Source organism: Homarus americanus, unplaced genomic scaffold, assembly GCF_018991925.1.
Source record: "Homarus americanus isolate GMGI-L3 unplaced genomic scaffold, GMGI_Hamer_2.0 scaffold21914, whole genome shotgun sequence".
Classification (NCBI taxonomy): domain Eukaryota; kingdom Metazoa; phylum Arthropoda; class Malacostraca; order Decapoda; family Nephropidae; genus Homarus; species Homarus americanus.
The window spans coordinates 637,619-665,568 of NW_024719665.1; the positions used below are offsets into that span (position 1 = coordinate 637,619).

The following is a 27,950-nucleotide window of genomic DNA, read 5'->3' on the forward strand; positions in this document are numbered from 1 at the left end:
ATATCGCAATATGTAATTTATTGATTTACATTCAGATTCATCCCTATAATTTTCCACTAACTATGAGATGTCATGAACATATCACGTGAACGGTAGCTTCCTAGAGGAGAAGCCCATTTGACTGCATGTCAGCAATTATGTAGCTCCATGTGACGCCCTTAGTCAGTCTCACTCAAACTTACATCGAACGGACGTTGATTCACGTGTATTTACATAGTCGCCGTCCTTTCTCATCACACTCATAAATAGTGAAACCTACGGTTGATCTACACTCAGGAATTATACAAATAATACTTTTAATAAGAAGAAACTTCAGTTGGGTTTTGTTACTAAAGCCCAATATAATATGTACCAACTTGGTTACTTATTGGAATTAACCATTCATATAGGCAGATATCAATTCGCCTGTTATCAAACAAAATCGGACAACAGAATGAAAATTTGGTCAGATATCAGTCATAAGTTCAATATCAATTCCAATTTGGTCTTGTTATCAGTTATTTATCAGCCCCAATTTGATCTTGTTATCAGCCTTTGGTCTTGTTATCAGTTATAAGCCCCAATTTGTTATCTAATTTGATCTTGTTATCAGCCATGGGTCGGTAATCAGTTCAATTTGGTCTTGTTATCATAGTCAGATATCAAAATCACAGCTTGGTTATATAAATTACCGATTGATCCAGTATCTTTGTTTTCTGGGGTCATCTCTTTCATTTCGGAAGTGGCGGAGTTGTCGCGTCCTACAGGAGAGTGCAGCGCCATTCTCTGGGGTCGAGGAGGTCAGCTGTCCTCTGGTAGAGAGTGTTTGTGTTAACTGTGTAATATAAGTATTTATTATGATTGTCCAAAAAATTGCTAGATAATACATGAATCACCGTTCACCCAATCACCAGAACTTACCAGGACGTCCCAGCAGGATCCTCTCCAAGCCAATTCAACAGAGGCCAACACAGCCACGAAGAAGGAGATCACATTACACCACGTCTCCATAATCTAAGCAGGTGGTACTTTGTGAGGGTTGTGTGGTACCTGGTGACGCTTATATAATACCTGGTTAAGTTTTACCTTATGAGTTTATTCATGATGGTAAATTTGTTCATTATAATATATACCATTATTGTTCCAACCTAGCAACCTAATCTAACACAACTTACTACAGCAACCTAATCTAACACAGCTTACCCTACCTTAGTAACCTAATCTAACACCTTACCCTACCTTAATTTAACCTAATCTAACACAATTCCCTACCTTAACTTAACTAATCTAACACAGCTTACCTACCTTGCTTAAACTTATTTACAACTTCCCTACCTTAATTTAACCTAATCTAACACAACACCCTACCTTAACTTAACCTAATCTAACACAATTTCCTACCTCAATTTAACCTAATCAACACAACACCCTACCTTAAACTAATCTAACACAACTTACCCTACCTTAACTTAAACTAATCTAACAAACAACTTACCTACCTTAATTTAACCTAATCTAGCACAACTTACCTACTTATTTAACCTAATCTAACACAACTTACCTAATTTAACATACTCTAACCTAACTTAACCTACTGCTTCTAACCTAACCTAACCCTACCCTAACCATAATAATCAACAACACTTCATAAAGTACCAGGCTGATGTAAGAGTAGTAGTAGGGTACCCTCGCCTGATACACGATTGCGAATTGCATTGTTAGAGTCACTAGGTACATGGTGTAGGTCAGACGGCTAAGTGGCTGCCAGATGGGGTGGCGAGAAGTCATTCACGAGGCCTGTAGTGAAGACAATATTGAGGTCAGGTCACAAGAACACAAGAATGGAGGAAACTGCAGCTGGCCTATTGGCCCGTATTGGGCAGTCCTTTTACACCAAACCCCTATTGCTCATATAAGCATCCAACCTTTGTTTGAAGCTATTCAGCGTATTCGAGTTAATGATGATAATTGGTAACTTGTTCCATTCATCCACTACTCTGTTTCCAAACCAATGTTTACCTGTTTCGCTCCTAAATCTAAATTTGTCTAATTTAAAACCATTGTTACGAGTTCGCTCCTGGTTGGATAGTTTGAGTACCTTTATGTCTCCCTTTGCTTAGCCCTGTCTTCCACATACACCTCTATCAGGTCGCCCTCTCGTCTCAGGGTGCAAATTAAGATGCTTTAACCTGTCTCTCTATACTCAAGGTTCCTAATGCCCGGGATTAGTCTTGTCATTCTCCTCTGAATTCTTTCAAGGATTCTATATCCATTCTAATACAGTGACCAGAACTGAACTGCGTAATCCAGGTGTGGTCTCCAAGCAAGATACAGTTTTAGGATGACCTCGCTAGTCTTGTAACATCACTCCATGAACCAAATTTATTAGCCTTGTTACGACTAAAACATTATTTACTTGTAGGTTCCTACTTATCATTACTCTAAATATTTCTCGCAGTCGGATTTCTCTATGTATCGCTGTTTCTGTTTACATCTTATACTGAGCATTTATATCATTTGCTGAATTCCTCATATGCCATTTTTCAGACCATTCGAAAAATGGTCAGTTCAGGGAGGGTTGGGTTAGTTCATGTTAGGCTACGTGGGTCCTTTTTAGACCTATTAGGTCCTCAATCCTAATAGTTCCCAGTTTTAATAGGTTCCAATTTATGCTGCCATGATCTTTAGGACTAGAGATCTATTACAACTGGGTACCAATTTTAATAGATTAGGAAAGGACAGGGCAGGATGGGTCAGATCAGGTCAGGTCAGGTAAGGACAGGTCAGATCAAGTTTAATAGGCATCCTCATCCTTGAATTTATTGATGTAACTCAATTCAAGTTTATCTATTTTTATATCCTTTAGTGACATAGGAATACATAAGACTTAAGAAGGAAGGAAGTAAAATAAAGAAGAAATGAACGAAAAGAAACAATTTGGGGGGCAAATTTTCTCACACATTTTGGAACTGATTTGTAGGACCCGAGATACTATTGTCAGCCACACACACACACACACATAGATCCAAAAACTGAGTCTTTCTAGAGATTCTGGTATTCAGTGAACGTATCTAGTTAAGGGAGAGTTAAGGTAGAGTCTCAGTGTAATATTGTCACCTAATTGGCCATAGTGTGGTATAAGAATAACTATGGTTATAAGTGTGGTAAAAGACTCCTCACCACCAGCTCCGTAATGACAGGCGTAGATAATCCAGGCCATCACTACACCCCACATAAACCGCTGCAGCCCACCGTACACCACCTGGGTCACGATGTCATAGTCAGCTTTGGGTGGCACGGTGTTGTAGCTCCACACCCCAAACACAAGCAACACTCCGGTACACACAGCTGCCGTCCACCCACCCACTACCTGCCACTGGAAACAACAAGGAAGATTAGTTGACAGGTTAAGTTAGGTTTGGTGGTGAAGAAATCTTGGTGTATGTAATAATATTAGAAGCAAGGGATTAAAGCACACACACACACACACACACACACACAAAAGACATGGGGAACATCTCTCTCACCTTCTTCAGGACGACTCGCTTGTGATCTTGAGTATACATGATGTAGCCCAGCCAGATTCCGACGAGCCACGGCCCTGCACGACACCACGGCGTTAAGTAGACCTTGTTGTAGTACACATCTGCGTTACTGGAGTGTGAGAAGTAGAGATTAATGAAATGATTAGTTAAAAGGTAATCAAGTTAGATCACTTGAGTAGTTAAGACCAAATTTATTTCATTCAATGTTAATTTAATGTGATCTAAATAATGGTAATCTAATTAATCTAACCTAAGGTATTCTAGCTTAATGGTAATCTAACCTAACCTAAATTAACATAATATAATCTAACCTAATATAACCGATCAAGCCTAATCTAGCCTAACCAAACCAACCCAACCCAACCCAGCCCAACCCAACCTAACCCAACCCCAACCCAACGAATTTAAATCCTAATCAACCTAAAATGTTTGATATTCAATAAGAAATAAGAACATAAGAAATAATAAGTTCACAGGGTCGCTACCGTGCATGGCAGCCCCACAGAGTTACAAATTCACTTATCATCCAGAATCTATCAAGTTTCCTTTTGAATCTTCAGAGTTCCAGCACTTACTACAGTTGAAGTCGTTCCACGTCCACCAATTCCTAGCTTCCAGAACCAGTTTCTTCCTGGTCTCTCTCAAACCTAAATCTTTCATTCAACTTAAATCCAAGCTGTACTGAGTCCCATCCTGCCTGGATATTATAAGAACTTTATCTACACCTTTATTGATTCACCCACGTAACATTTCCATCACATTCCTGCACTCTTTGTCTTCTAGGAACAAAAAGCAGCTCACCTATCCTGATATGGAAGGTTTCTAAGTCCCGGAATCATTTTCGTCATTCTACGCTGCACCGACTCTAGTGAATTGATATCCATTCTATAATAAGGGTACCAGAACTGAACCGCATAATCGAGGTGCGGCCTGACTAGCGCAAGATATAGTTGCAATAAGACCTCTGCACTCTTATTACTTACACTTTTAGATATAAAACCCAACACTCTGTTTGCCTTATTTCGAACATTAACGCACTGTTTTCTAGGCCGTAGGTCCGGGCTTACAAGTACCCCTAGGTCTCTTTCACAAGTCGACTTCTCTCGGTTGATGTTGTTAAGGCTGTATACATTGACAGTATTTGTTCTCCATGATAAGTATGCTGCACTTGCTGGTGTTGAATTTCATTTGCCATTTTTCAGACCACCCCTGCAGTTTATTTAGATCCTCCTGTAATGCATTTGCATCCTGCCCTGAATTAATTTGCCGCCCCATTTTGGTGTCATCTGCAAACTTGCTTATGTCACTGCTGATCCCAGTATCTAAATCGTTTATGTAGATTATGAACAAGAGTGGGCCTAGTACTGACCCCTGGGGAACCCCATCAATACATTTGCCCCACCCAGATTTAACATCTACGCTTGACCTCTGCCTCTATCGGTGAGCGATTTCATCCAACGATCTTTTCCTCTCGATACCATGAGCTATAATTTTCTAGAAGTTTCCATACCTGTCAAATGCTTTAAGCAAAGCTCCAATAAATAACATCGTAATTTTCGTCATTATCTACTACCTCGAAGACTTTCCTAAAAAACGTTAGCAGATTTGTTAGACAAGATTTTTCCTTTGTAAACCCATGTTGAGAGTCGTAGATTAATTTGCTTTTTTCTAGATGCGATCGGATGCTATCTGCTATAATTGATTCAAGGAATTTCCCCACTACTGACGTCAAACTGATCGGCCGGTAATTTGACGCTGATGCTCTGTCGCCCTTTTTGAATATGGGTACTACATTTGCCTGTTTCCACAAGTCTGGCACAACTCCGGTGTCTAATAATTTTGTAAATAAATTTACAAGGGATCCGCTAATCTGTTCCCTACACTCTTTCAAGACTAGAGGGATTTTGTCTTCTTTAGTTTATTTATCCTCTTAAGAACATCCTCTGTTCTGATAGTGATATTCTTTAATTTCTCTTCTTCCTTTCCCCTAAATATGAGTTCCATCTCTGGAATTTCCTCGCGAATTTCTTCTGTGAAAACTGATAAGAAGTAGTTGTTCAATGCTTTGCTTATTTCTTCACTGCCATTTATCACTTCTCCCCTCCCTGACTTACCGAGCTACCAAGAAGGAAGAGGGAGGCAGGTCATAGGTGTAGATAATCTGGGCAGGGATGTAGATGGACAACACACACAGCACATACATCCAGACCTTACCTAGTATAATACAATGGAAAATACAGCATTAATACACGGCTCTTGTATACTATCATACATACTAACTAAACTAAATACAACACACCATCACAGCATTATACGTCTAGCTGTTTATTAAGTGTTTATATTGGTTAAATTTCTATTCATAAGTTATTTGTTTACTGTAAGATGGCGTTCTGTGCTCTCTGCTTTGAGTGGTACAGTTTGGATTAGGGCCTTGATTTTTGCCTCTGTCCTATTGGGGTCTAGTAGATCATTGGCGTGTAAGAGATACTTCATTTTCTCTGATTGAATGTTCTTATAGGCAACAGGTACAGTGGAATCATATATAACGGACATCTCTCCATATAATCCGTTAGATGGAGAGTTTCATCACATCTAACGGACTCTTAATATATCGGAATCTCATCTCTATATAATTCATTAGATGGAGGTTTCACATTTAATGGGATTTTGATATAACGGACTTTCTTTGCCATATAGTCCGTTAAATAGAGGTTTCACTGTATAAAGGCTGGACTCACCAACAGGAGCGTAGTAATATAATGGTAGGAAGATTAAGGGAGCCACCAGGTATAACTGTGTGTCGACGGCCAGGTACCAACACTGACCCAAACACTGAAACAGGTAAATACATTGACACACCTCTTGTATGTAGAAGCCATAAAGTATATGAGTAAGTTATATAAGGTAGGAGACCATAATATAATAAGTTCTTAACCTAACCTAACCTATAGGACCCTCCTTACTTACGTCTCCTCCAAGTCCTAGTCCTGCAGGCTCGTTCACAAAGTTGTTTATGAATAAGATGTCCCTCCACCAGATTTGACTACAGGTCGCCTCCCAGTAGTGCCAGAAGTCAGCGAAGAAGCCAGACATGAAGAAGTGGACGACGGTGGCGTAGAGACCGGCGACGATGGCGATGGCTGGGACTAATCTGTGAGAGGACGCGAGAGTTACTTGAGCGTTACCTCTCTAACCTAACCTAACCTAACCTAACCTAACCTAACCCTAACCCTAACCTAACCTAAACCTAAACCTACAACGAGCACCTACCTGAAGTCTTACCGAGAACATATGGTGATAAAAAAAAATCTCTGATCTTGTTTTATTTTCCCGAAGGCCGAAAAAAGATACAAAATGGTGTCCATCCTCAACCTGTATATTGTAATTAGTGAGAAAAAATGTTCATACATCCTACCTGACTAATCTGTGTAGAAAAAACAGAGCGACGTTGAACTTCCCAGTCCTCTTGAGTTGCCTGAAGGCGCTGCAGGACAAGAGGAGGCCGCCCACCATGAAGAAGGTGTCCACGCTGAAGTAGGCGTTCGCGATCGCTTGATACAGGAACTTGTTTACTCTCTGACACAACACAATACATCCTCTTAATAGTTGTTCATACTTTCTTGTCGTCATACTTGTCATCATACTTGTCGTCATACTTGTTGTCATACTTCATACAGGGTGTAGCAAAAAAAAAATACACATTACTTTACAAATTTTCGTGGGGTCACGTGAATACTTGAACAGGATTAAACAGCAACATTGTCCTTATATGAATGTGAAGTCTCCTTAATGTGGACACTGTAGCTGGTATACTACGACCTTCACCAGACTTCCACGATAATTTATAAGACAATGTGGTTTTTTTTTTTGAGACACCCTGTACAGTGAGTGTGATGGGGCATTGAAGGGGGTGTGTGGGTGTGTGTGGGTGTGGAGGTGTGTGGGTATATGGGTTTGTGGGGGGGTGTGGGGCGTGTGGGTGTGTGTAGGTATGTGTGTGTGTGTGTGTGTGAGTTCTCGTCGTCGTGTTTTATGGGGAAAGAGATGGATTCAAGGAGTGAAAGTGGGTCAGGCGGATACATACATACATACATACAGACAGACAGACATACATACATACATACAGACAGACAGACATACAGACATACATACATGCAGACAGACAGACAGACAGACATCATAAAAAGATAAAAAAATACTCTACATATGACCTTCACCACAACACACCTTCACCACAACACACCTTCACCACAACACACCTTCACCACAACACACACCTTCACCACAACACACCTTCACCACAACATTTTCACCACAACACGTCACCACAACACACCTTCACCACACACCTTCACCACAACACTTCACCACAACACACCTTCACTACAACACACCTTCACCACAACACACCTTCACCACAACACGTCACCACAACACACGTCACCACAACACACCTTCACCACAACACACTTCACCACAACACACCTTCATCACAACATCACCACAACACACCTTCACCACAACACCCTCACCACAACACTTCCACCACAACACGTCACCACAACACACCTTCACCACAACACGTCACCACAACACACCTTCACCATAACACGTCACCACAACGTCACCACAACACTTCACCATAACACTTCACCACAACACTTCACCACAACACCATCACAACACTTCAACATGTCACCACAACACTTCACCACGTCATCACAATATTTCACCACAACACGTCATCACAACACGTCACCACAACACGTCACAACAACACGTCACCACAACACTTCACCACAACACGTCACCATAACACTTCACCACGTCATCACAATACTTCACCACAACACGTCATCACAACACTTCACCACAACACTTCAACATGTCACCACAACACTTCACCACAACACGTCACCACAACACTTCACCACAACACTTGACCACAACGTCATCACAACACGTCACCACACGACGTCATCACAACACGTCATCACAACACGTCACCACAACATGTCACCACAACACTTCACCACAACACTTCACCACAACACTTCACCACAACACGTCACTACAATACTTCACAACAACGTCATCACAACACGTCACCACAACACGTCACCACAACACGTCACTCACCTTCCACATGTCCTGGGTGTTAGCGTTCAGTTGTAAGGAAGCAGACTGTTGGTGACCGAAGATTACCCAAGTCATGGACAACACCCTGGCGGAGATACTCGACCTTATTGGCTTGTAGGAAGGGAAGGAAAGAGGGAGGGTAGTAGGGAGGGAAGGAAGGGGGGTAGTAGGGAGGGAAGGAAGGAGGAGAGAGGGTAGTTACACTGTAGGAAGAGTACTACGTTAGGATACAGTTATAGTTACACTGTAGGGAGAGTACTCTGTGACAGTGAGGGATAAAGTACTTACTTAATGCCATGTAAACACGATATGGTGCCGGGAGAAGACTTGGTGTTCAGCTCAAACAGTTTCTGGGTGTTGGTGTAAACTGAGAAGGGCAACAAGTACTTGAGCCCACCTGTTGGAGATATAATAATAATATTAATGTTTCTTTAATGATACAGGTTCAGTTTACAATAATAACTACACAATAACCTCAAGTCATGACCTTTGCATTCTTTACATAATGTGGGTCTTGTTATCACCCTGATTATAATTAAAATAACAATAATAATCATCTTTAGTTATCATATAGAATGTAGGTTTAAATATTGCCTAAACATAATTGATCTTCTCTGATATCAAGCTCAATCATACGTACATAGATGTTGTCAGAAATGTATCATACATAGAGGAAGGTTTTGGCAGACCCGACTGACCTTTCGCCAAGGTTTTGTTGTTGGTGTTCTGTATGTAGACGTCGACGATGCCAGCCGCCAGCATCAGTGAGAAGAGAATGCTGACCACAGCGCTATGGAGGAGGTGAAGGTGTGGGGTTAGTAGTAGTAGGAGGAGGAGGGAGGGGGGGAGAGAAGGAGAAGGGAGAGGGAGAGGAAAGAGGAGTAAGGAGGGGAAAGAGGAGGAGGGGGGAAGAGGGAAGGGGAAGAGGAGGAGCAGGGGGAGGGGAGAGGAGGAGGCAGAGGGCGGTGGAGTGGTTTTACTTGAAATGGTACTTTGTTTTAAGTCCTAGATCAAAGGAGACAATGATTGGCCGGATGAGAGAGAGAGAGAGAGAGAGAGAGAGAGAGAGAGAGAGAGAGAGTCCTTAGCAGCAAAAGTAATATGGATCATCGACTTATATATATATATATATATATATATATATATATATATATATATATATATATATATATATATATATATATATATATATATATATATATATATATATATATATACATATCATCTATGTTGCGAGGTGACAGAGAAGGGGGAAGGAGGAGGGAAGAAGGGGGAAAGCAAGAGTACAATAACAAAATACAAAACGAAAGACTCAGGTTACGTACATGAAGGCGATATCCCCAGCAGTGAAGGCGGTAAACATTTCATCTGGTTGGCAGAAGGTATAGAGCAAATTGTAGTCTTTTTCCCAGTACTCCTGCACCAAGCTGGCCTGGCGGGGGAGAAAGAGGAGTCGAAGATAAGGAGGAGTCAGGGATAAGGAGTGAGGGAGAAGTAGGAGAGAAGGAGGAGGAGACAAGCTGTAACGGTGTATTAAACAAACCAGTATACTATCACACCCTATCATCCATTAGACACAGCATCCTTAAAGGGGGTTTCGAACTGGAGACTAAACGACCAATAAACACCACTAACCACTCCACCACTGCATCCACGAGTCAAAACAAGCTTTACAAGAATCAACCAAGAACTTAACAAGCTTACAAGCCTTACCCACAACTCCTCCGTTGAACAAACATCAGGTATACAGGTAGCATAGCGGAAGAACGTGCCATTGGTCACTTTATCGTTGATAATGAAAGGTGTGAGGCCCAGGTGTTCAAGGGTGACAGGCAGGTTGATGTGGTGAACCGTCTTCTTGTGGCTGGCCTTCCTGGTGGTGAGAACGATGTCATATTATACCACAGGGAGATAAAGGGTGATGTACGGTGATATAGGGAGATATAGGAAGATGCAGGGTGATGCAGGGAGACTTCACTGGGTGCATGCCTCCAACACCTCCAGAAACACACAAACCAGGCAATTAATCGGTGGTCAACCAGGGTGTGAAGTTAACGCTGACCCCCGAACACGTTCGCATGGATAAATAAATTAAATACGAACATGATAGTATATACTATGATGTTGCAGTTTCTAAACAGGCCACTGGTCATTTGAACCAGCTGTTCCACCAATGGGCTTTGACCGGAGAGCTTGACAGACGCCCACCGTGCCTCGAGGCTCTCCTTCGCTCAATAGTATGTCTATATTGAGTCGTGTTCACCCAACAACCATGGCCGTATCCATGTGTGGCGCCGAAACAACACAAGGTAGCATACCTATAATGTTATGTTTACAACCTGTAATGTGGTTAATTTTAGTATACTGTGTATCATATTACTCTATGGAATCCCGTATATCTTGCAGTAATTAACAGATCATAATTTGATATTTAAGGGAAGAATATAACAAAGTGGTAAGGTCTACATTATTTTACGGAGATATGATCGACACAATATCTATGAACGGAGTGGCCGAGTGAGGGTGAATGTGTGGGGGTGGGAGACTCTCCCGGCGTCGGGGATGTCAGAGATTCAGGGACAGTTTAGTGCCGAAAGATGTCTTGACATCCTTAATTATTTTTTCCTCCCCTCTCTCCGTGAGAGGAATTTTCACTTCCCTCTCGGCCCCATAATATTTGCTACTACTGACAATCACAAGGTAAACTACTGCTACAAACTGCCTTGCAGTAGTTAATAGTTTGGTTAATTACACAGGGAAACCAAGAAACGCCTTTCATGAATTAAGTTTAAGGTGATTGACTTTCTTTGGTTTGTCTGGAGTCTGTTAAAATATTAAACCACACACTATACCAGACAGATGTGTTAGTAGCTTTGGTTTAGTCGTGGTGTGGGCTGTTCGTCCTGACACAACACACACGTCTCCGGGAGCCTTCACTTTCGGAATTAGAAAATAATTTAAAATGTGTTCTACCGTTATTTGTTATGTTTTAATACATATTCATCGTCTTTCCTTTTGTTCCCGTTTGTTTGTTTGTTTTTAATAAGCAAACAAAGCGGGATAAACCAATTAAGCAAGTCTGGATACTTTTTCTCACCAGTTGACTGACACCACATTGAGACATCGATGACGTAAGTGTTTCCAGGGTTCGGGAACAGGTTTTCGATACACCAGACTCAATCATCCCAAAACGAGCCAGCATACGAACTAAAAATTGACATACAATCTTGTGTAATACATTGCCTTGTACTTTATAATTTGAACAGATAAAGACAAAGATCTTTAAAGTTACATGTGTGGAGAAACGAATGAATAAAACACGACGAACCACACTCTCATAGTACTGGGACGAGGTCTTGAATCTGCCTCGTTTCGCGGTTTCGGATTTATGAGAATGAGAATGTCAACAAAGGCCTCAAACAAGACAAGACTTCACAGTGCTGTCTCTGGCGCGTGACGGTAAGGAGGTACACGAAGGCTCATAGACGAACATATAGCTGGTGAAAGGTCTGAAACTGACGAGCACTGTAAAGTATCGTCAAGTGTGTGTCAGTGTTGTAAAGTGTTTGTAAGTGTCGAGAAGGTTCGTAAGTGTCACAGAGTAGTGTAACTGTGGGTTCCAAAAATACCTACACGTGTCATAAGAGTGGTATAGTGTCGTGAAGTGGCACAAGGTGAGAGTGCCATAAAATGCCAAGGTATGTCACAAAGATTCACGTAATATAAAAAAAAAGATAAAATACTTTTAAGTGCCATTAGGTGTGATAAAGTGCCATTAAGTCAATAAGTGTCGCATAATGTCGTAAGATGTGGTGCACATTGAAAACAGTGCTATGAATGTCAGAAGTGTGTCATGAAGTGTCCTAATGTGTCATGAAGTGTCCTAAAGTGTCATGAAGTGTCCTAAAGTGTCAAAGTGTCCTAAAGTGTCAAAGTGTCCTAAAGTGTTAAAGTTCCTACAGTGTCAAAATGTCCTAAAGTGTCAAAGTGTCCTCAAGTATCATGAAGTGTCCTAAAGTGTCAGTGTCTTAAAGTGTCAGTGTCCTAAAGTGTCAGTGTCCTAAAGTGTCCTAAAGTGTCAGTGTGTCAAAGTGTCAAAGTGTCAAAGTGTCCTACAGTGTCAAAGTGTCCTAAAGTATCAGTATCCTAAAATGTCAAAGTGTCCTAAAGTGTCACGAATTGACCTAAAGTATCGGTGTTCTAAAGTGCAGTAAAAAGCCATATCCTTTCATAGTGTCATAGTCTCGGATAGCTAAAAAGTGTCCAAGCAACACACAATAGTGTCATACAATGTCGAAAAGTGTCGTAAAGTGGCATTGATGTTGTAAGTGTTTTGAACTATCGCAAGGTGTAAAGTGTGTCATAGAGTACAGCAAGGTGTTGTCAAGGGCCACGAGGTGTCATAAGAGTGTCAAGACGGTGCCATGGGGTGATCCTGTACGGCACCAGGGTTCCCACCACCAAAAGGTAACTACTTGTACTAATAATATTACAGTTGTGTTCTTGACATATTGAACAAGTTATCTTAGTCATCCATTTGGCATAAACTAATGCTTAAGATCATTGGTTCTGTTTTAGTTGTTCCTGTGAGTTAATTGGGAATAATCACTTGGCGTGTATGTGAGGGGGGGGGGGTCGTCAGGTAATCTCACCTGGATTTTTCCTTTTCTTTTTCCAGGTAAGTGTGAAATAATACAGCTCCTCGATGGACATTAACACACCGTATATCAGGTACGTCCAAGCTATCATAGTCATCGGTTATCGTTTTATTCATCAGCAGAGTCTGGAGTCTTTCGAGTCCCACAAGTTTTAAAGGAACGTTACGCTTTTTCCCTCCATCTTTGAAGACATCGGTGTCTCTCCCTTATCAATGAGTCAACGTGATGCACCCACTCGTTCACGCGGACGTCGGGTCCACTCCTTATCCTTACACCGTCTTTGTGGTCGCCTGTGGTCCCGTCGCTGTCTATTTGAAAGTCTCCCCCTCCCCTTCCCTCACGCCGACTATGAGGGTAACAGAGTCCTCCCCCTCCCACCTTCTTCCCGTCAGAGCCTCACCTCTGCGTGGCCGTGAGAAGTGATACCACCCTCAGTGTCAATACATGACTGAATTACTCAGAATAGGCAAACTGTACTCCAAGCTTTGTCAATAAATATGTTAACCATAAAAATTTTCCATTCAGTGGGTACAGTCATCACACTCGCCTGTTTTAGAGGCATCCGTATCTCTCCTGGAAAGTTCTTGCTACACTGAGATATAATGACCCTAACCATGCTGTCATGGTTTCATTATCCTGCTTTACAGACTATTAGCTAATCGGCTTCGTGTTTTGGAAGCGTAATGTCCTCTCATTCAGCTGTTGATTCGTCAAACAGGTCCTAGCCCTGATTGGTAGCAACCTAACCTAACCATTTGGATTGGAGCGTGGGAATAGCAGGTCCCAATCCCAGTAAGTACTAATTCCAACGGATCCCAATTTTAATGGGCTCCAACTGTAATGCTGAAGACCGTTATGCCTCGGGGGCGATTAGGATTAAGGTGTTGACCGTCACAGCTCGTCATCAGAGACCACCTCCTCGTGTTTCTAAGTTTTATGAAGATAGGGAAGTCATTCGTTTTACGGTATTGGGAGCGCCGTTACTTGTTGACCGGCGTTAATTTTTTTTTCCACCCGAACCGAAAGTTTGGGGATATACGTATTGCAATGATGCTGTACGCTCGTCCATCCACCAGTCCGTCCGTGATAGATTTTGTATTCACTCAGTAATTCGCCAAAGACGCGATGGTTTAATTTCAGTATTATTGTGAGAGCGTAAATTATGGCAGGGTCTTACTGGGCAGAACTGGACGGGTTGATAGTTCAGGGACTTCAGATAATCAAGATTGTCTTATTTTTTTTATGTGACAGGGGGCGGGGAGGGGTGACTTTAGAAAACGACGTTATTTTGGCGGTCAAACTACTTAAAATGTTTCAATATTTTTATTGTAAGGTTTTAATGAATTATGAATTAACAGCATTTACGGGAATGAATGAATGAAGCCACTTTCGGTACACAAGAAAAAGTAAATATTACTGAGGAATAAGTTCCAGGGTAGAAATGAAAGCAAATGCATTAATAAAAGGTTAACATAGAACATTATTGAGTTATATTTAGCCAGCGAGCCACTGTGCGTGAAGGCCAAGACCGGAAGAGTAAGGTCCTATCCCAACTAGGTTGAGTACAGTCGAATATGGTTGCTAAGTGTGGTGTCCGTAAGGTTGGTATTGGTATGGTTTGCCACCATCACAGCCCAAGGTCATATTATAGAATTGACAGATTTAACCTTTATCTTCTACAATCTATTAAGGCTAATAAATTAACCCAAACGTCTTCATAGGTTTCCTTTAATAACAACAACATTATGTCATTTCCCCCTATAAACACTTATATCAGACATCCCTCACCACTCCTCTGGGTGTTTCACAACAACAACGGAACGCGAGTGTAAGCAAGTGGCATTAACTTGATCCAATCCAATTTCTCTATATTTTGACACCAAATGAACGACTCCTTAATTAACTAAACTTTGCATAACAAAATAAAATATTTTATAATTATTTTCATACAATACTATTCTATTACATTACTTACGTTTGTTTTGTTTTTCCATTTCAAAGTGATGTCCCAAAGTGTATTGTGTATTGTTAATTACAAGTGATCGTGGGCCCATCGTGCCCGGTGGCGAGTCCGGTTGTACAGTTTACCGAGGCGTGAAAGTTCGAACGCTCGCGCTTGGCTAGCGTGCAACCGCCATCCGGCCGACAGCGTACAGCGATATCGTTTTCCATTGTAAATAAAATGGTTATTTAATGCCTTCCTAAAGAAACCATCGACGTGGGACCATGTTTGTTCCACTTTATGAATTTTTTGCGATTTTTCCACCAAGTTTGATGAAAAACGATTGTGCCGTTTCGGCTGCCCAGAACAGACACACAGACAGACAGACACACGGCCATTCCTGTAGTATATTAGATATCTGGAGTAGAAGGACCATAGTTCAGACTTAACATTTTTCCATCGTTATTTCCTACCACCACCCATTTGGCAGAGGATATTTAAGAACATTTATTTTCTCTCCTTTATTTAGTAGCCTGTCCAGCCTCTCTCCTTTTCTATCACGGCGTGGTTCTGAACAAGGTCCGTGTGGGCCAATAACTCATCCACTGACCTCTGCTTCGCCGGCTCCCAGGTGTTCACAATTGACCCCCAAAGATATTCGACAGGGTTCAGATCTGCTTCTTTGCTAGGCCAGTCCAACAGGTGAAGGTTCTCCTGTGTGAGGAATCACTGCTGAACCAGCCAAGCTGTGTGGACAGGGCAGCGATCCTGGACAAATTTATGGGGCCGGGAGGGGAGGGAAAATTCCTCTCACGGAGAGAGGGGAGGAAAAAATAATTAAGGATGTCAAGACATCTTTCGGCACTAAACTGTCCCTGAATCTCTGTGACATCCCCGACGCTGGGAGAGTCTCCCACCCCCACACATTCACCCTCACTCGGCCACTCCGTTCATAGATGTTGTGTCGATCATATCTTCGTAAAATAATGTAGACCTTACCACTTTGTTATATTCTTCCCTTAAATATCAAATTATGATCTGTTAATTACTGCAAGATATACGGGATTCCATAGAGTAATATGATACACAGTATACTAAAATTAACCACATTACAGGTTGTAAACATAACATTATAGGTATGCTACCTTGTGTTGTTTCGGCGCCACACATGGATACGGCCATGGTTGTTGGGTGAACACGACTCAATATAGACATACTGTTGAGCGAAGGAGAGCCTCGAGGCACGGTGGGCGTCTGTCAAGCTCTCTGGTCAAAGCCCATTGGTTGAACAGCTGGTTCAAATGACCAGTGGCCTGTTTAGAAACTCCAACATCATGGTATATACTATCATGTTCGTATTTAATTTATTTATCCATGTGAACGTGTTCTGGGGTCAGCGTTAACTTCACACCCTGGTTGACCACCGATTAATTGCCAGGTTTGTATCCTACTTAAATTCCTCTCACGCTTGTAAGAAAAACATCCACTTGGCTTACCTGATGTTGATGACGCAGTATTTGCCGTGGATGGCGTTGTCGGGTGACTTGACATTTAAACACTGGTCAATCACTCCCGGATAGTACGAGTTGCCGTAGAATATGCCTGAAGATGTCTTACCCCACGAGTCAACCACTATGGAGATACTATGTGTTAGCCACGTCAGGGAGGTTATAGGTTCAGTGTAGTATTTCCCAACATAGAACACACACATTAAACCATAGTGATACATTATAACATCAACATCCTACACTGGGATTAAATGCTTTACAGCCTCGACAAGTGATCGTGGGCCCTTCGTGCCCGGTGGCGAGTCCGGTGGTACAGTTTACCGAGGCGTGAAAGTTCGAACGCTCGTGCCTGGCGAGCGCGCAACCACCGTCCAGCTGACAGCGTACAGCGACATCGTTTTCCAGTTGGTCGTGGTTGTTACAATCATGGTCGTGGTTGTTATAATCATGGTCGTGGGTGATATAATCATAGTCGTGGTTGTTATAATCATGGTCGTGGTTATTATAATCATGGTTGTGGTTGTTTTAATCATGGTCGTGGTTGTTTTAATCATGGTCGTAGTTGTTATAATCATGGTCGTGGTTGTTATAATCATGGTCGTGGTAGTTATAATTATGGTCCTGGTTGTTATAATCATGGTCGTGGTTGTTATAATCATGGTCGTGGTTGTTATAATCATGGTCGTGGTTGTTATAATCATTTTCGTGGTTGGCATAATCATGGTCGTGGTTATTATAGTCATGGTCGTGGTTGTTATAATCATGGTCGTGGTTCTTATAATCATGGTCGTGGTTGTTATAATCATGGTCCTGGTTTTTATAATCATGGTCCTGGTTATTATAATCATGGTCGTTGTTGTTATATTTATGGTCGTGGTTGTTATAATCATGGTCGCGGTTGTTATATTCATGGTCGTGTTTGATATAATTCCGCGGTCGTGGTTAAGTAACGGTCGTGGCAGTTATAATCATGGTCCTGGTTGTTATAATCATGGTCGGCTGTTAAAAATCATGGTCGGTTGTTAAAATCATGGTCGGTAGTTATAATCATGGTCCTGGTTGTTATAATCATGGTCGGTTAAAATCATGGTTGTGGTTGTTTTAATCATGTATCGTGGCTGTTTTAATCATGGTCGTAGTTGTTATAACTGGGCGGTCGGTTGTTATAATCATGGTCGTAAGCGCAGGTTCATGGTCGGTTGTTATAATCGGTCGGCTATATAACCTGCGTGTCGTGGTTGTTATAATCATGGTCGGGTGTTATAATCATAGTCGGTTGTTGGTAATCATTTCGGTATGCGACTATAGTCGTTGTTGTTATAATCATGGTCGTCGTTGTTATAATCATGTCGTGGTTGTTGTAATCATGGTCGTGGTAGTTATAATCATGGTCCTGGTTGTTATAATCATGGTCGTGGTTGTTATAATCATGGTCGTGGTTGTTATAATCATGGTCGTGGTAGTTATAATCATGGTCGTGGTTGTTATAATCATGGTCCTGGTTGTTATAATCATGGTCGTGGTTGTTATAATCATGGTCGTGATTGTTACAATAAGGGTCGTACCTGAGACTAACACAGGTAGAATAAACCCCACACCTTATCTTTAATCTCAATAAACCCAGATTAACCTCTTCTGATCAACAGGATTAGAGACCATTAGCATTGTACCACCAATACCGATACATTTCACACTGGATTAATAACAAAACATTTAATCACCTTTCCAATAGCTAATGTCTTACTGATATCTTATCAAGTTGTGAGTCTTACATGTCTATATAATTATGTTTTATTCTTACAAATATTTATAGTTCGTTGTGTATTGGGTTGTATGGTATTGTATGGTATTGTATGGTATTGTATGGTATCCGGCTGACAGCGTACGGTGAATGAGGGTGCGGCAACTCCGTAGACTTGCATGGTTAATTTGGGTTCGTTTTTCATCGTAAATATAATGGTTAATTAATGGCTTCCTAAAGAACCCATAGACATGGGACCACGTTTGTTCCACTCTACGAATTTTTTGCGATTTTTCCACCAAGTTTGATGAAAAACGACTGTGCCGTTTCGGCTGCACAGACAGACAGACAGACAGACAGACATACATTCGGATAGCGCTATAGTATATTAGATTAATCACTGCCCTTAACAGACTGAGGTCCGCCGAGGGAGCATTTACCCATGACTTCTAAAAAATTATGCTATTTTCACAATAACATCTAAAACACTACTTATGTTATATAAAGTGACAGATACTGATGGTGGGTGATGTGTGGGGTCACCTGTCACCTGTCAACCTAAATGAACCCCAGTCCCAATAGGCCTCAACTTGATCCAATCTAACTTAATCTTCATAAGTATGACCCGCGAAGATTAGAAACTATTTTTGTTGGATTAAGTTATAACGATTAGGTCAGGTTGGGTTAGGGCTTTTTACGGCTGGGACCGTAAGTTAATACTTAGTTTGGGGCCTACTACTCCCGGGGCAGTCATAATAGTTAGGTTAGGTTAGGTTAGGTTAGGTTAGGTTAGGTTAGGACTGGGGGGGAGGGGGACATACGTGACCCTGAACACCACCAGTCACTAGCTTACTCTCGGCTGCCCACGTCTCATTCTTGGTGAAGGAGTCAAACATTGCCTCAACTGCCCGACCACAGGAGCTGCTCTTGTTGACGTGGGTGGGTAGGTACATCCCCGACCAATCAATCGCCCTCTTCGCCAACCATCGCTTCTCTGCTTAGATGAAATATTTATATATCAATGTTGGTCTAATTTACACGAACAGATGGACAGTACAACACACTGTACACTAAGCCTTCGGTACACAAGGAGGCAGCATGGTCGGTACTGCACTCAACTGTCTTCACTTTCCCAAGTTGGAGATTTGGATACCCATTTACAGCTGGGTGAACTGGGAGTGTCCGGTGATCGTACCGTTAATGCCTGTAGGACAGCCATTAACATGCTCCACTAATGCTTCCATGTCCACAACTTTGCAGATTTTGATAACTAACACTTTATATTAGGGTTCATAGATGTGTCTTTGGTGGAGAACTGTTGGCTGACAAGAGTTAATTGACAGTCCGATCTACTTTGTGTGCGATAAGACAGGACCGTGGCGGTGGTGGCTAGGCCGTGTTCAGTGAAGAGACAGGGAGAGGAGAGAGGGGAATGACCACTGACCTGTGAGTGTTGGTCCCTGTAATTGCTGGTATGTTGTAGTATGACGTTGAGGTGTCCACATATTGGAACCAAACGGTTTTCACTCACCTGAATAAAATTGTCTAGCGTTATGAAGAACAGAATCATTTTTATATGATTATATCATTAACATTATGGATGTGTTAATTATATATCAAGGGAAATTTTTGTAGTTGTTGCGTGTTAAGCACTAGACGGCCCATCGCAGCACACAATCTAAACTTTGCTTTCATTTAGCGCTGTCAAATATTACATAACCTGACTGTAGGACTTGTCATTGTAGAATAGTCCTTTGAATAAATTCGTAAGCGAGTGTTTGTATTAATATAAAAAAAACATTGTGATATTTTGTTGGCGGTAATATGGTATGAAGAGTTGATAAAAATATGGTCCACATATCTCGTGTACAACAGATTGGGAGTTGTGCTGAGGGTTTGTCTTAGCCGAGTGACCCGAATATATTTGACATGATGACTCCAAATAACTACTGATCATGACTGCCCCACACCACCTACCCAGCACCCCCACACCACCTACCCAGCACCCCACACAACCACCCAGGACCCACCCTACCATCCCAGGACCCACACAATACCTCCAGCACCCCAAACTACCTACCCAGCACCCCAACCCCACCTACCCAGCATCTCCACTACCTACCCAGCACCCCCCACACCACCAACCCGGCACCCCGCCACCTCACCCAGGACCCCCACACTACCTACCCAGCACCCCACACCACCTACCCAGCATCTCCCACTACCACCCAGCACCCCCCACACCACCCCGGCACCCCGCCACCTACCAGGACCCCCCACACTACCTACCCAGCACCCCCACCACCTCCAGCATCTCCCACACTACCCACCCAGCACACCCACACCCACCCGGCACCCACGCCACCCACCCAGGACCCCCACACCACCTCCAGCACCCCACCACCACCAGCATCTCACACCACCTCCCAGCACCCCCACACCACACCCGGCACCCCACGCCACCACCCAGGACCCCACACTACCTACCCAGCACCCCAACCCGCCCAGGACCCACACCACCTACCCAGCACCCCACCACCTACCCAGCATCTCCACACTACCCACCCAGCACCCCACACAACCCGCCAGGACCCCCACACCACCCACCCAGCACCCCCCACACCCAGGACACACACTACCTAGCACCCCCACACCACCTACCCAGCATCTCCACACCACCTACCCAGCACCCCCACACCACCCACCCAGCATCTCCACACCTACCTACCCAGCACCCCCACACCACTTACCCGGCACCCCCACGCCACCTGCCAGGACCCCCACACCACCTACCCAGCACCCCACACCACCCACCCAGCATCCCCACTACCTACCCAGCACCCCACCACTTACCCGGCACCCCCGCCACCTACAGGACCCTGCCACAGCACCCCCACCACACCACCCACCCAGCATCCCCACTACCTGCAGCACCCCCCACTGCCACCCGGCACCCCCGCCCACCCGGGACCCCACACTGCCAGCACCCCCACACCACCTACCCAGCACCCCACCCACCTGCCCAGCACCCCACACCACCTGCAGCACCCCCACACCACCTACCCAGCATCTCCACATACCTACCCAGCACCCCCACACCACTACCCAGCACCCCACCACCCACCCAGGACCACACCACCTGCCCAGCACCCCACACCACCTACCCAGCATCTCCCACACCACCTGCCAGCACCCCCACCACTTGCCGGCACCCCACGCCACCTGCAGGACCCCACACTACCTGCAGCACCCACACCACCTGCAGGACCCCCACACCACCTAACCAGCATCTCTACACTACCTACCCAGCACCCCCACACACCCTTGCCCAGCACCCCGCCACCTGCAGAACCCCACATTACCTGCCCAACACCCCCACACACTACCCAGCACCCCCACCACCCCCCCCACACCGCAAACCAAGGACCCCCACACCACCGAACCCAGACCCCCACACCACCCACCAGCACCCACCACCTGCCCGGCACCCCCACACCACCTGCCCGGCCCACGCTACCTCCCAGTGCCCCACAATGCCACCAGCGCCCCACACTACCTGCCAGCCCCCCCACCAACTCACCCAGTCCTTTACCCACCTATCCAGTCCCCATGCCACCTGCCTGCCCCACACCACCTGCAGCATCACCGCCACCTGCCCAGCACCCCACACTACGTGCCCAGCACCCCCCACCACCCTGCCCAGCACCCCCACCCCACCTGCAGCACCCCCACCCCACCCAGCACCCCCACAAAGACCTGCAGCACCCCCTGACCTACCCAGCACCCCCACCCCACCTGCAACCCCCACCCACCTGCCCAGCACCCCACACCTGCCAGCACCCCCACACCACCTGCCCAGTGCCCCCACCCACCTATCCAGTGCCCCCATGCCACCTGCCCCCACACAACCTACCAGCATCCCCCGCCACCTGCCAGCACCCCCACACTGCCCAGCACCCCACTGCCAACCAGCACCCCCACCCACCTGCGGCCCCCAAACCTCCTACCCAGCACCCGCCACCACCGACCCCCTGCAGGGCCCCCCACCACCTGCCGGGAACCCCCACTACCTGCAGGACCCCCCACCACCTGCCCGGGCCCCCCACACTACCTGCCCAGCACCCCACCTACCCGACCCACTACCTGCCCAGCACCCCACACCACCTGCAGTGCCCCCCACCCACCCACCCAGCACCACGCACCACCAGCACCCCACCACCTACCCAGCACCCCCCACACCTCCCCAGCACCCCCCACCGCACCTGCAGTGCCCCAAATCTCCCTACCCAGCACCCCCACCCCACCTACCCAGCACCCCACAACCTTCCAGGACCCCCACTACCTGCCCAGCACCCCACCCACCTACCCACCCACACAACCTTCCCAGGACCCCACACTACCTGCAGCACCCACCTGCCAGCACCCCCCAACCCCAGACCCACACTACCTACCCAGCACCCCCCCACCCCATCTCCCAGTGCCCCCCAAACCTCCTACCCAGCACCCCCACACTTCTACCCAGCACCCCCACACTACCCAGGACCCACCCCACTACCTGCCAGCACCCGACCTCCAGGTCCCCCACACCACTTACCCAACATCTCCTACTGCCTACCCAGCCCCACGCCACCTACCCAGCACCCCCACAACCTTCCCAGGACCCCCACACTACCTACCTTTACCCCACCCACCTACCAGCACCCCCACACAACCCTCCAGGCCCCCACTACCTGCAGCACCCCCACCCACCCTACCCAGCACCCCCACCACCTTCCCAGGACCCCCACACTACCTGCAGCACCCCACCCCAGTGCCCCAAGCCTCCTGCCCAGCACCCCAACGCTACCTCCCCAGCACCCCACACTACCTGCAGGCCCCCACTACCTCCAGCACCCCCACACCACCTGCCCAGGTCCCCACCACTTACCCAGCATCACCCTACTACCTGCAGGCCACACCACCTACCCAGCACCCACACTACCTACCCAGCACCCCACACTACCTGCAGGACCCACGCCTGCCGGCACCCCCACACTGCCTGCCAGCGCCCCCACACACTGCCTGCCCACCACACCTACCGCCATGCACCCTGCCCACCAGCGCCCCCACACTGCCCACCCGCGCACCCACACTGCCTGCCCAGCACCCCACACTGCCTGCCCAGCACCCACCACCTACCCGGCACCCCAGCACCTGCCTGTGCACCCACCTCCCACCCAGCACCCCACTGCCCCAGCGCCCCACACTACCTGCCAAGCACCCCACTGCCTAACCAGGACCTCCACACCTGCCTGCCAGGGCCCTCACACTACCTGCCCAGCCCCACCACCTGCCCGCACCATTAAGCCTCTGCAGCACCCCCACACTACCCCAGCACCCCACTGCCTAACCAGCACCCCACACTACCTGCCCGGCGCCCTCCGCCACCCGCCCAGTTCCACACTGCCCACCAGCACCCCACACCACCTACCTGGTATCACACCACCTGCCCAGTATCCCCACACCACCTGCCAGTGTCCCGAACCTACCCAGCACCCCACACTGCCTGCCCAGTGCCCCACCACCTGCCCAGTGCCCCCACCACCTGCCCAGCCCTACCTCCTGCCACGCCATCTCCAGGACCCCACGCTACCTCCCAGGACCCCCACACCTACCTGCAGTACCCCACACTACCTAACCAGTGCCACCACACAACCTTCAGCCCCCACACCATCTCGCAGCACCCCACCCACCCCCACCTCCCAGCACCCCCACCCCACCTGCCCAGTGCCCCACACCACCTTCCCAGCACCCCGCCACCTAACCAGTGCCCCCACACTACCTACCCAACATCCCCACCACCTGCAGCGCCCCCACACCACCCTACCCAGCACCCACCCTGCAGTGCCCCCCACACCTACCCAGCACCACGCCACCTGCCAGTGCCCCACTGCCTGCCAGTGCCAACCACCACCTACCCAGCACCCCACACCACCTCACCCAGAACCCTCCACACTACTGCCATCCAGCCCCCCCACACTGCCTGCAGTAACCACCTGCAGTGCCCACACCACCTGCCCAGCACCCCCACACTGCCTGCCCAGCGCACCCCACACCACCTGCAGTGCCCCACACCACCTACCTGGCACCCCACTGCAGACCCCACACCACCTACCCAGTGCCCCCACACCACCTGCCTAGCACCCCCACTGCCCAGTGCCCCACCTATCCGGTGCCCCCACCCACCTGCAGTCATTCCCACCTCCCAGTATTCCTTCACCTGCAGTAACCCCACACCACCTGCAGTGCCCCCACACCACCTACCCAGTGCCCCACACCACCTGCAGTGCCCCACACCACCTGCAGGCCCACACCACCTGCAGTACCCCCACCATCTCCAGTGCCCCCACACCACCGAGGTGCCTCCACACCACCTGCCACACCCACACTACCTATCCAGCACCCCCACACTACCTGCAGTGCCCACACCACCTGCCAGTGCCCACACTACCCAGCACCCCACACCACCACCCAGCACCCCCATGCCACCACCTGGCACCCCCACACTGAGCACCCCCACACTCGCCCCCCACTGCCTGTCAGCCTAGCACCACCTCACCCAGTGCCCCCACACCACCTGCCCAGTGCCCCCACACCAACTACCCAGTGCCCCCCACACCACCTACCCACTCCTCCAGTGCCCCCACACCTGCAGTGTTCCTTCACCTGCAGCGCCCCACACTGCAGTGCCCCCACACCACCTGCAGTGCCCCGCACCACCTGCAGTGCCCCCACACTACCTATCCAGTGCCCCCACACCACCTACCCAGTATTCCCCTTCACCTATCAGCACCCCACACTACCTACCCAGTACCCCACACCACCTACCCAGTACCCACGCACACCACCTACCCAGTACCCGGCGGATATGAAATAAGACCCGCCAAAACACCCATATATGGGACGGGGTAGGATGTCTGAGTGCCTGTACCGACAGACAATAACTAACCCATGACACAACCCTAACACACTATTAGCTAGCGGCGGTCAGCCTGCCCTCTCTTACCTCCTCCTAAACTTCCTTCCCCACCTCTAATCTTCTTTCACTTTCTCTACAAAAAAATAGGCTGTGGTGGGAGATCAATGATTGTTCGAGGTGAGCACCGATCGTCGACAACTGACACCAGCATTTATAAGGCAGCGGCGATAACATGAGGAGATGATGATAATGAAGTGGTTCAAGATGATAACGTATCTATGGTTTCAGTAAAGTAGTGTTACTTAATACGCCTACTTACTATACTTCACACACTCTAATGCACTCTAATTATGTGATGGTGTTATTGCGGATGGCTTTGGTAGAATCGACATACTGTTTTCCATTGTTTGTCTTCGCTCCCATACCTGTACTCTCCATCCTGAGGCTGAATCCGTGTAAAGTTGTACGGTGATTTTACTGAATAAAATATCTACCTCTCTATAAGTTCTCATCTCTTCAGCGTACATGTACAGTGTCAGCATACAAACAATAGTAAACAGGCAGTCGACTTAACTAAGGATTGTCTAAGAAAGTTGCTTAAAACTTGAAAAACAAGAAAATCCAGAGTTTTACACAAATTCATCAGAAGGAACTTGTACTATAGTTTAAGCAAAATCTACCTGGAACTTTGCGTCATTAGTTTCTTACGCATACAGATTCCAGTTTGTTATATATCGTCAAGTTAACATCACTATATACTTTCCTGCCAGTTGGCGCCATTGTTGCTTCACCTGACAATCACCGCCGCTGAGGTAAACACTAAACACCAACACAGCCACTAGCAAGACGTGCACACTTGTCGACATCTTGACCGTCCTGCACTACGTTGCTGCCTGTCACTCTGTCACCGTTACCGTGCTCTATTCCTTATCCTCAAGGGTGACCTCTGATAACACATACTACGCATTAAAATAGCCCAATGATTAATTAATGTGTCCTTGATCAAAGTGTACTCACGTACTTTATGGGTTGATTAACAGAAAGCGGATAGATTGCCGCTTGTTTATAGAACTACTGCGAGTTATTATTACTTGACTTTCTCCTCTTCACCACCGACCAGCCACGTGTTTGATCAGTCACGTCTCTGTTACGCACTGTTGGCAAGTACTGGGCATGTACTGTCTCCTGAATGTACCTGAACCTGCCGTCACAACACTCTCTGGAAGAAGACTCCAACAGTTCACAACTCACACTACCTGAACCTGCCGTCACAACACTCTCTGGAAGAAGACTCCAACAGTTCACAACTCACACTCCAACAAAGTTTGCCCTGATAATTTTTTGAACTTATGGCCTTTTCAACCTTCAGCTGTGACCTCTAGTGGGGCGTCCATCCGCCAGGTATGAACATTCTACTGAGTAGTGTCCTCTGAGGTGTTGCAGACTTCATTAAAGTCACCCCTTGCTCGTCTACAGTATAAACTAAACAAATGCAGGCGCTCTAATCTCTCTGGGTAACTGAGGTGCCGTAGTGCACGCACCAGTCTGGTGGCCCTCCTTTGAACATTTTCAATTAACTGACAGTCTCTAGCGTATCAGATGGGGAACGCCTCACTCGTGTAGAGCGTTATGAGGGACGGACTATCTAGGTGTGCGTGAACGACCTTATTATAAGACCTACTAGTTCAATTGCTTGATTAACCTTCTCCTCATAATGGTTCGATAACTTCAGATCGTTATCAGCACACACACCAGGTAATTTTCAAATTTAGTCTCAGTTATGATGTTTCTTCGTCCCGTTGGTACATGTTACACCTCCTTACTTCATGATGTTGAATCTTAACAGAGAACTTTATGAGTGACGGTAATAGAAATTAGTTCAGACGAAGTAATAGTAGAATCTATCGATCTATGATATACTTCCCCTTTGGCCAGCGGCTGGTCGATTAAGAATTGTGAATTATTACAAGAATTAGGATACCCAAACATCCTCCAGGAGCCGCGGCAGGAGAGGGCGAGATGCTCCAGATAAAGACCACGTGCGGTTAGCTCCAACTTATCTCACCAGATAATTGAACACCCTGATTCTAAACCTAACCTAACCGAACATCCTGACGCTATATAGGGGGTTAGGCTAGGCTAGTTTAGGTTAGGTTATGTTAGGTTCAGGTTGTCTAATTATCTGGTAAAATAAGCTGAGGTCCCTAATCTTCAGGTGATTCATGCCACCGAGCCTCCTTTGCCCCAGGTGAGACGTGAGAACCTTCACCTAGGTGTACGGATGTTTGTCTCTTTCCCTGTTATCTGTGTGTGTGTGTGTGTTCGTTTACACGCACACACACATTTAAACACCATCATTACAGCTTAAGAAGTTCTACCTGACATTTTAATTGACTACACCTGGCCTCAAGCGTCCAGGTAAATTAATGACAACTTAAGAATCAATGAAACTGCAGCGGGTCTATTGGCCCATACTGGAC

The 27,950-nt window shown here is 46.4% G+C and overlaps 1 protein-coding gene across 3 annotated transcripts; it reads right to left on the bottom strand.

The window, feature by feature from the left end:
- Positions 1-1,637: 1,637 nt before the first annotated feature.
- Positions 1,638-26,385, bottom strand: LOC121860185 (nose resistant to fluoxetine protein 6-like). 3 transcript variants are annotated; one of them, XM_042357250.1, is made up of 15 exons: positions 26,234-26,385; positions 19,366-19,506; positions 16,760-16,895; positions 10,377-10,536; positions 9,989-10,095; positions 9,362-9,453; positions 8,952-9,060; positions 8,664-8,748; positions 6,940-7,100; positions 6,492-6,675; positions 6,263-6,356; positions 5,639-5,738; positions 3,507-3,633; positions 3,160-3,355; positions 1,638-1,776 (listed from the first exon to the last, which is right to left on the bottom strand). In XM_042357250.1, the coding sequence occupies exons 1-15, from the start codon at positions 26,334-26,336 to the stop codon at positions 1,733-1,735; spliced, it is 1,839 nt and encodes a 612-aa protein (XP_042213184.1). In that variant the 5' UTR covers positions 26,337-26,385; the 3' UTR covers positions 1,638-1,732. The 3 variants fall into 3 exon arrangements, with proteins under 3 accessions (XP_042213184.1, XP_042213185.1, XP_042213186.1); XM_042357251.1 differs by lacking the exon at positions 26,234-26,385 and adding an exon at positions 19,957-20,447; XM_042357252.1 differs by lacking the exons at positions 19,366-19,506; positions 26,234-26,385 and adding an exon at positions 19,957-20,447.
- Positions 26,386-27,950: the final 1,565 nt, after the last annotated feature.

Coding starts and splice junctions, on each gene's coding strand:
- LOC121860185 (XM_042357250.1), bottom strand. CDS start 26,336: ATGTCGACAAGTGTGCACGTCTTGCTAGTGGCTGTGTTGGTGTTTAGT. Junction 9,061..9,361: donor CAACAAAACCTTGGCGAAAG/GTCAGTCGGGTC, acceptor TATCTCCAACAG/GTGGGCTCAAGTACTTGTTG. Junction 6,357..6,491: donor GACTAGGACTTGGAGGAGAC/GTAAGTAAGGAG, acceptor TACCTGTTTCAG/TGTTTGGGTCAGTGTTGGTA.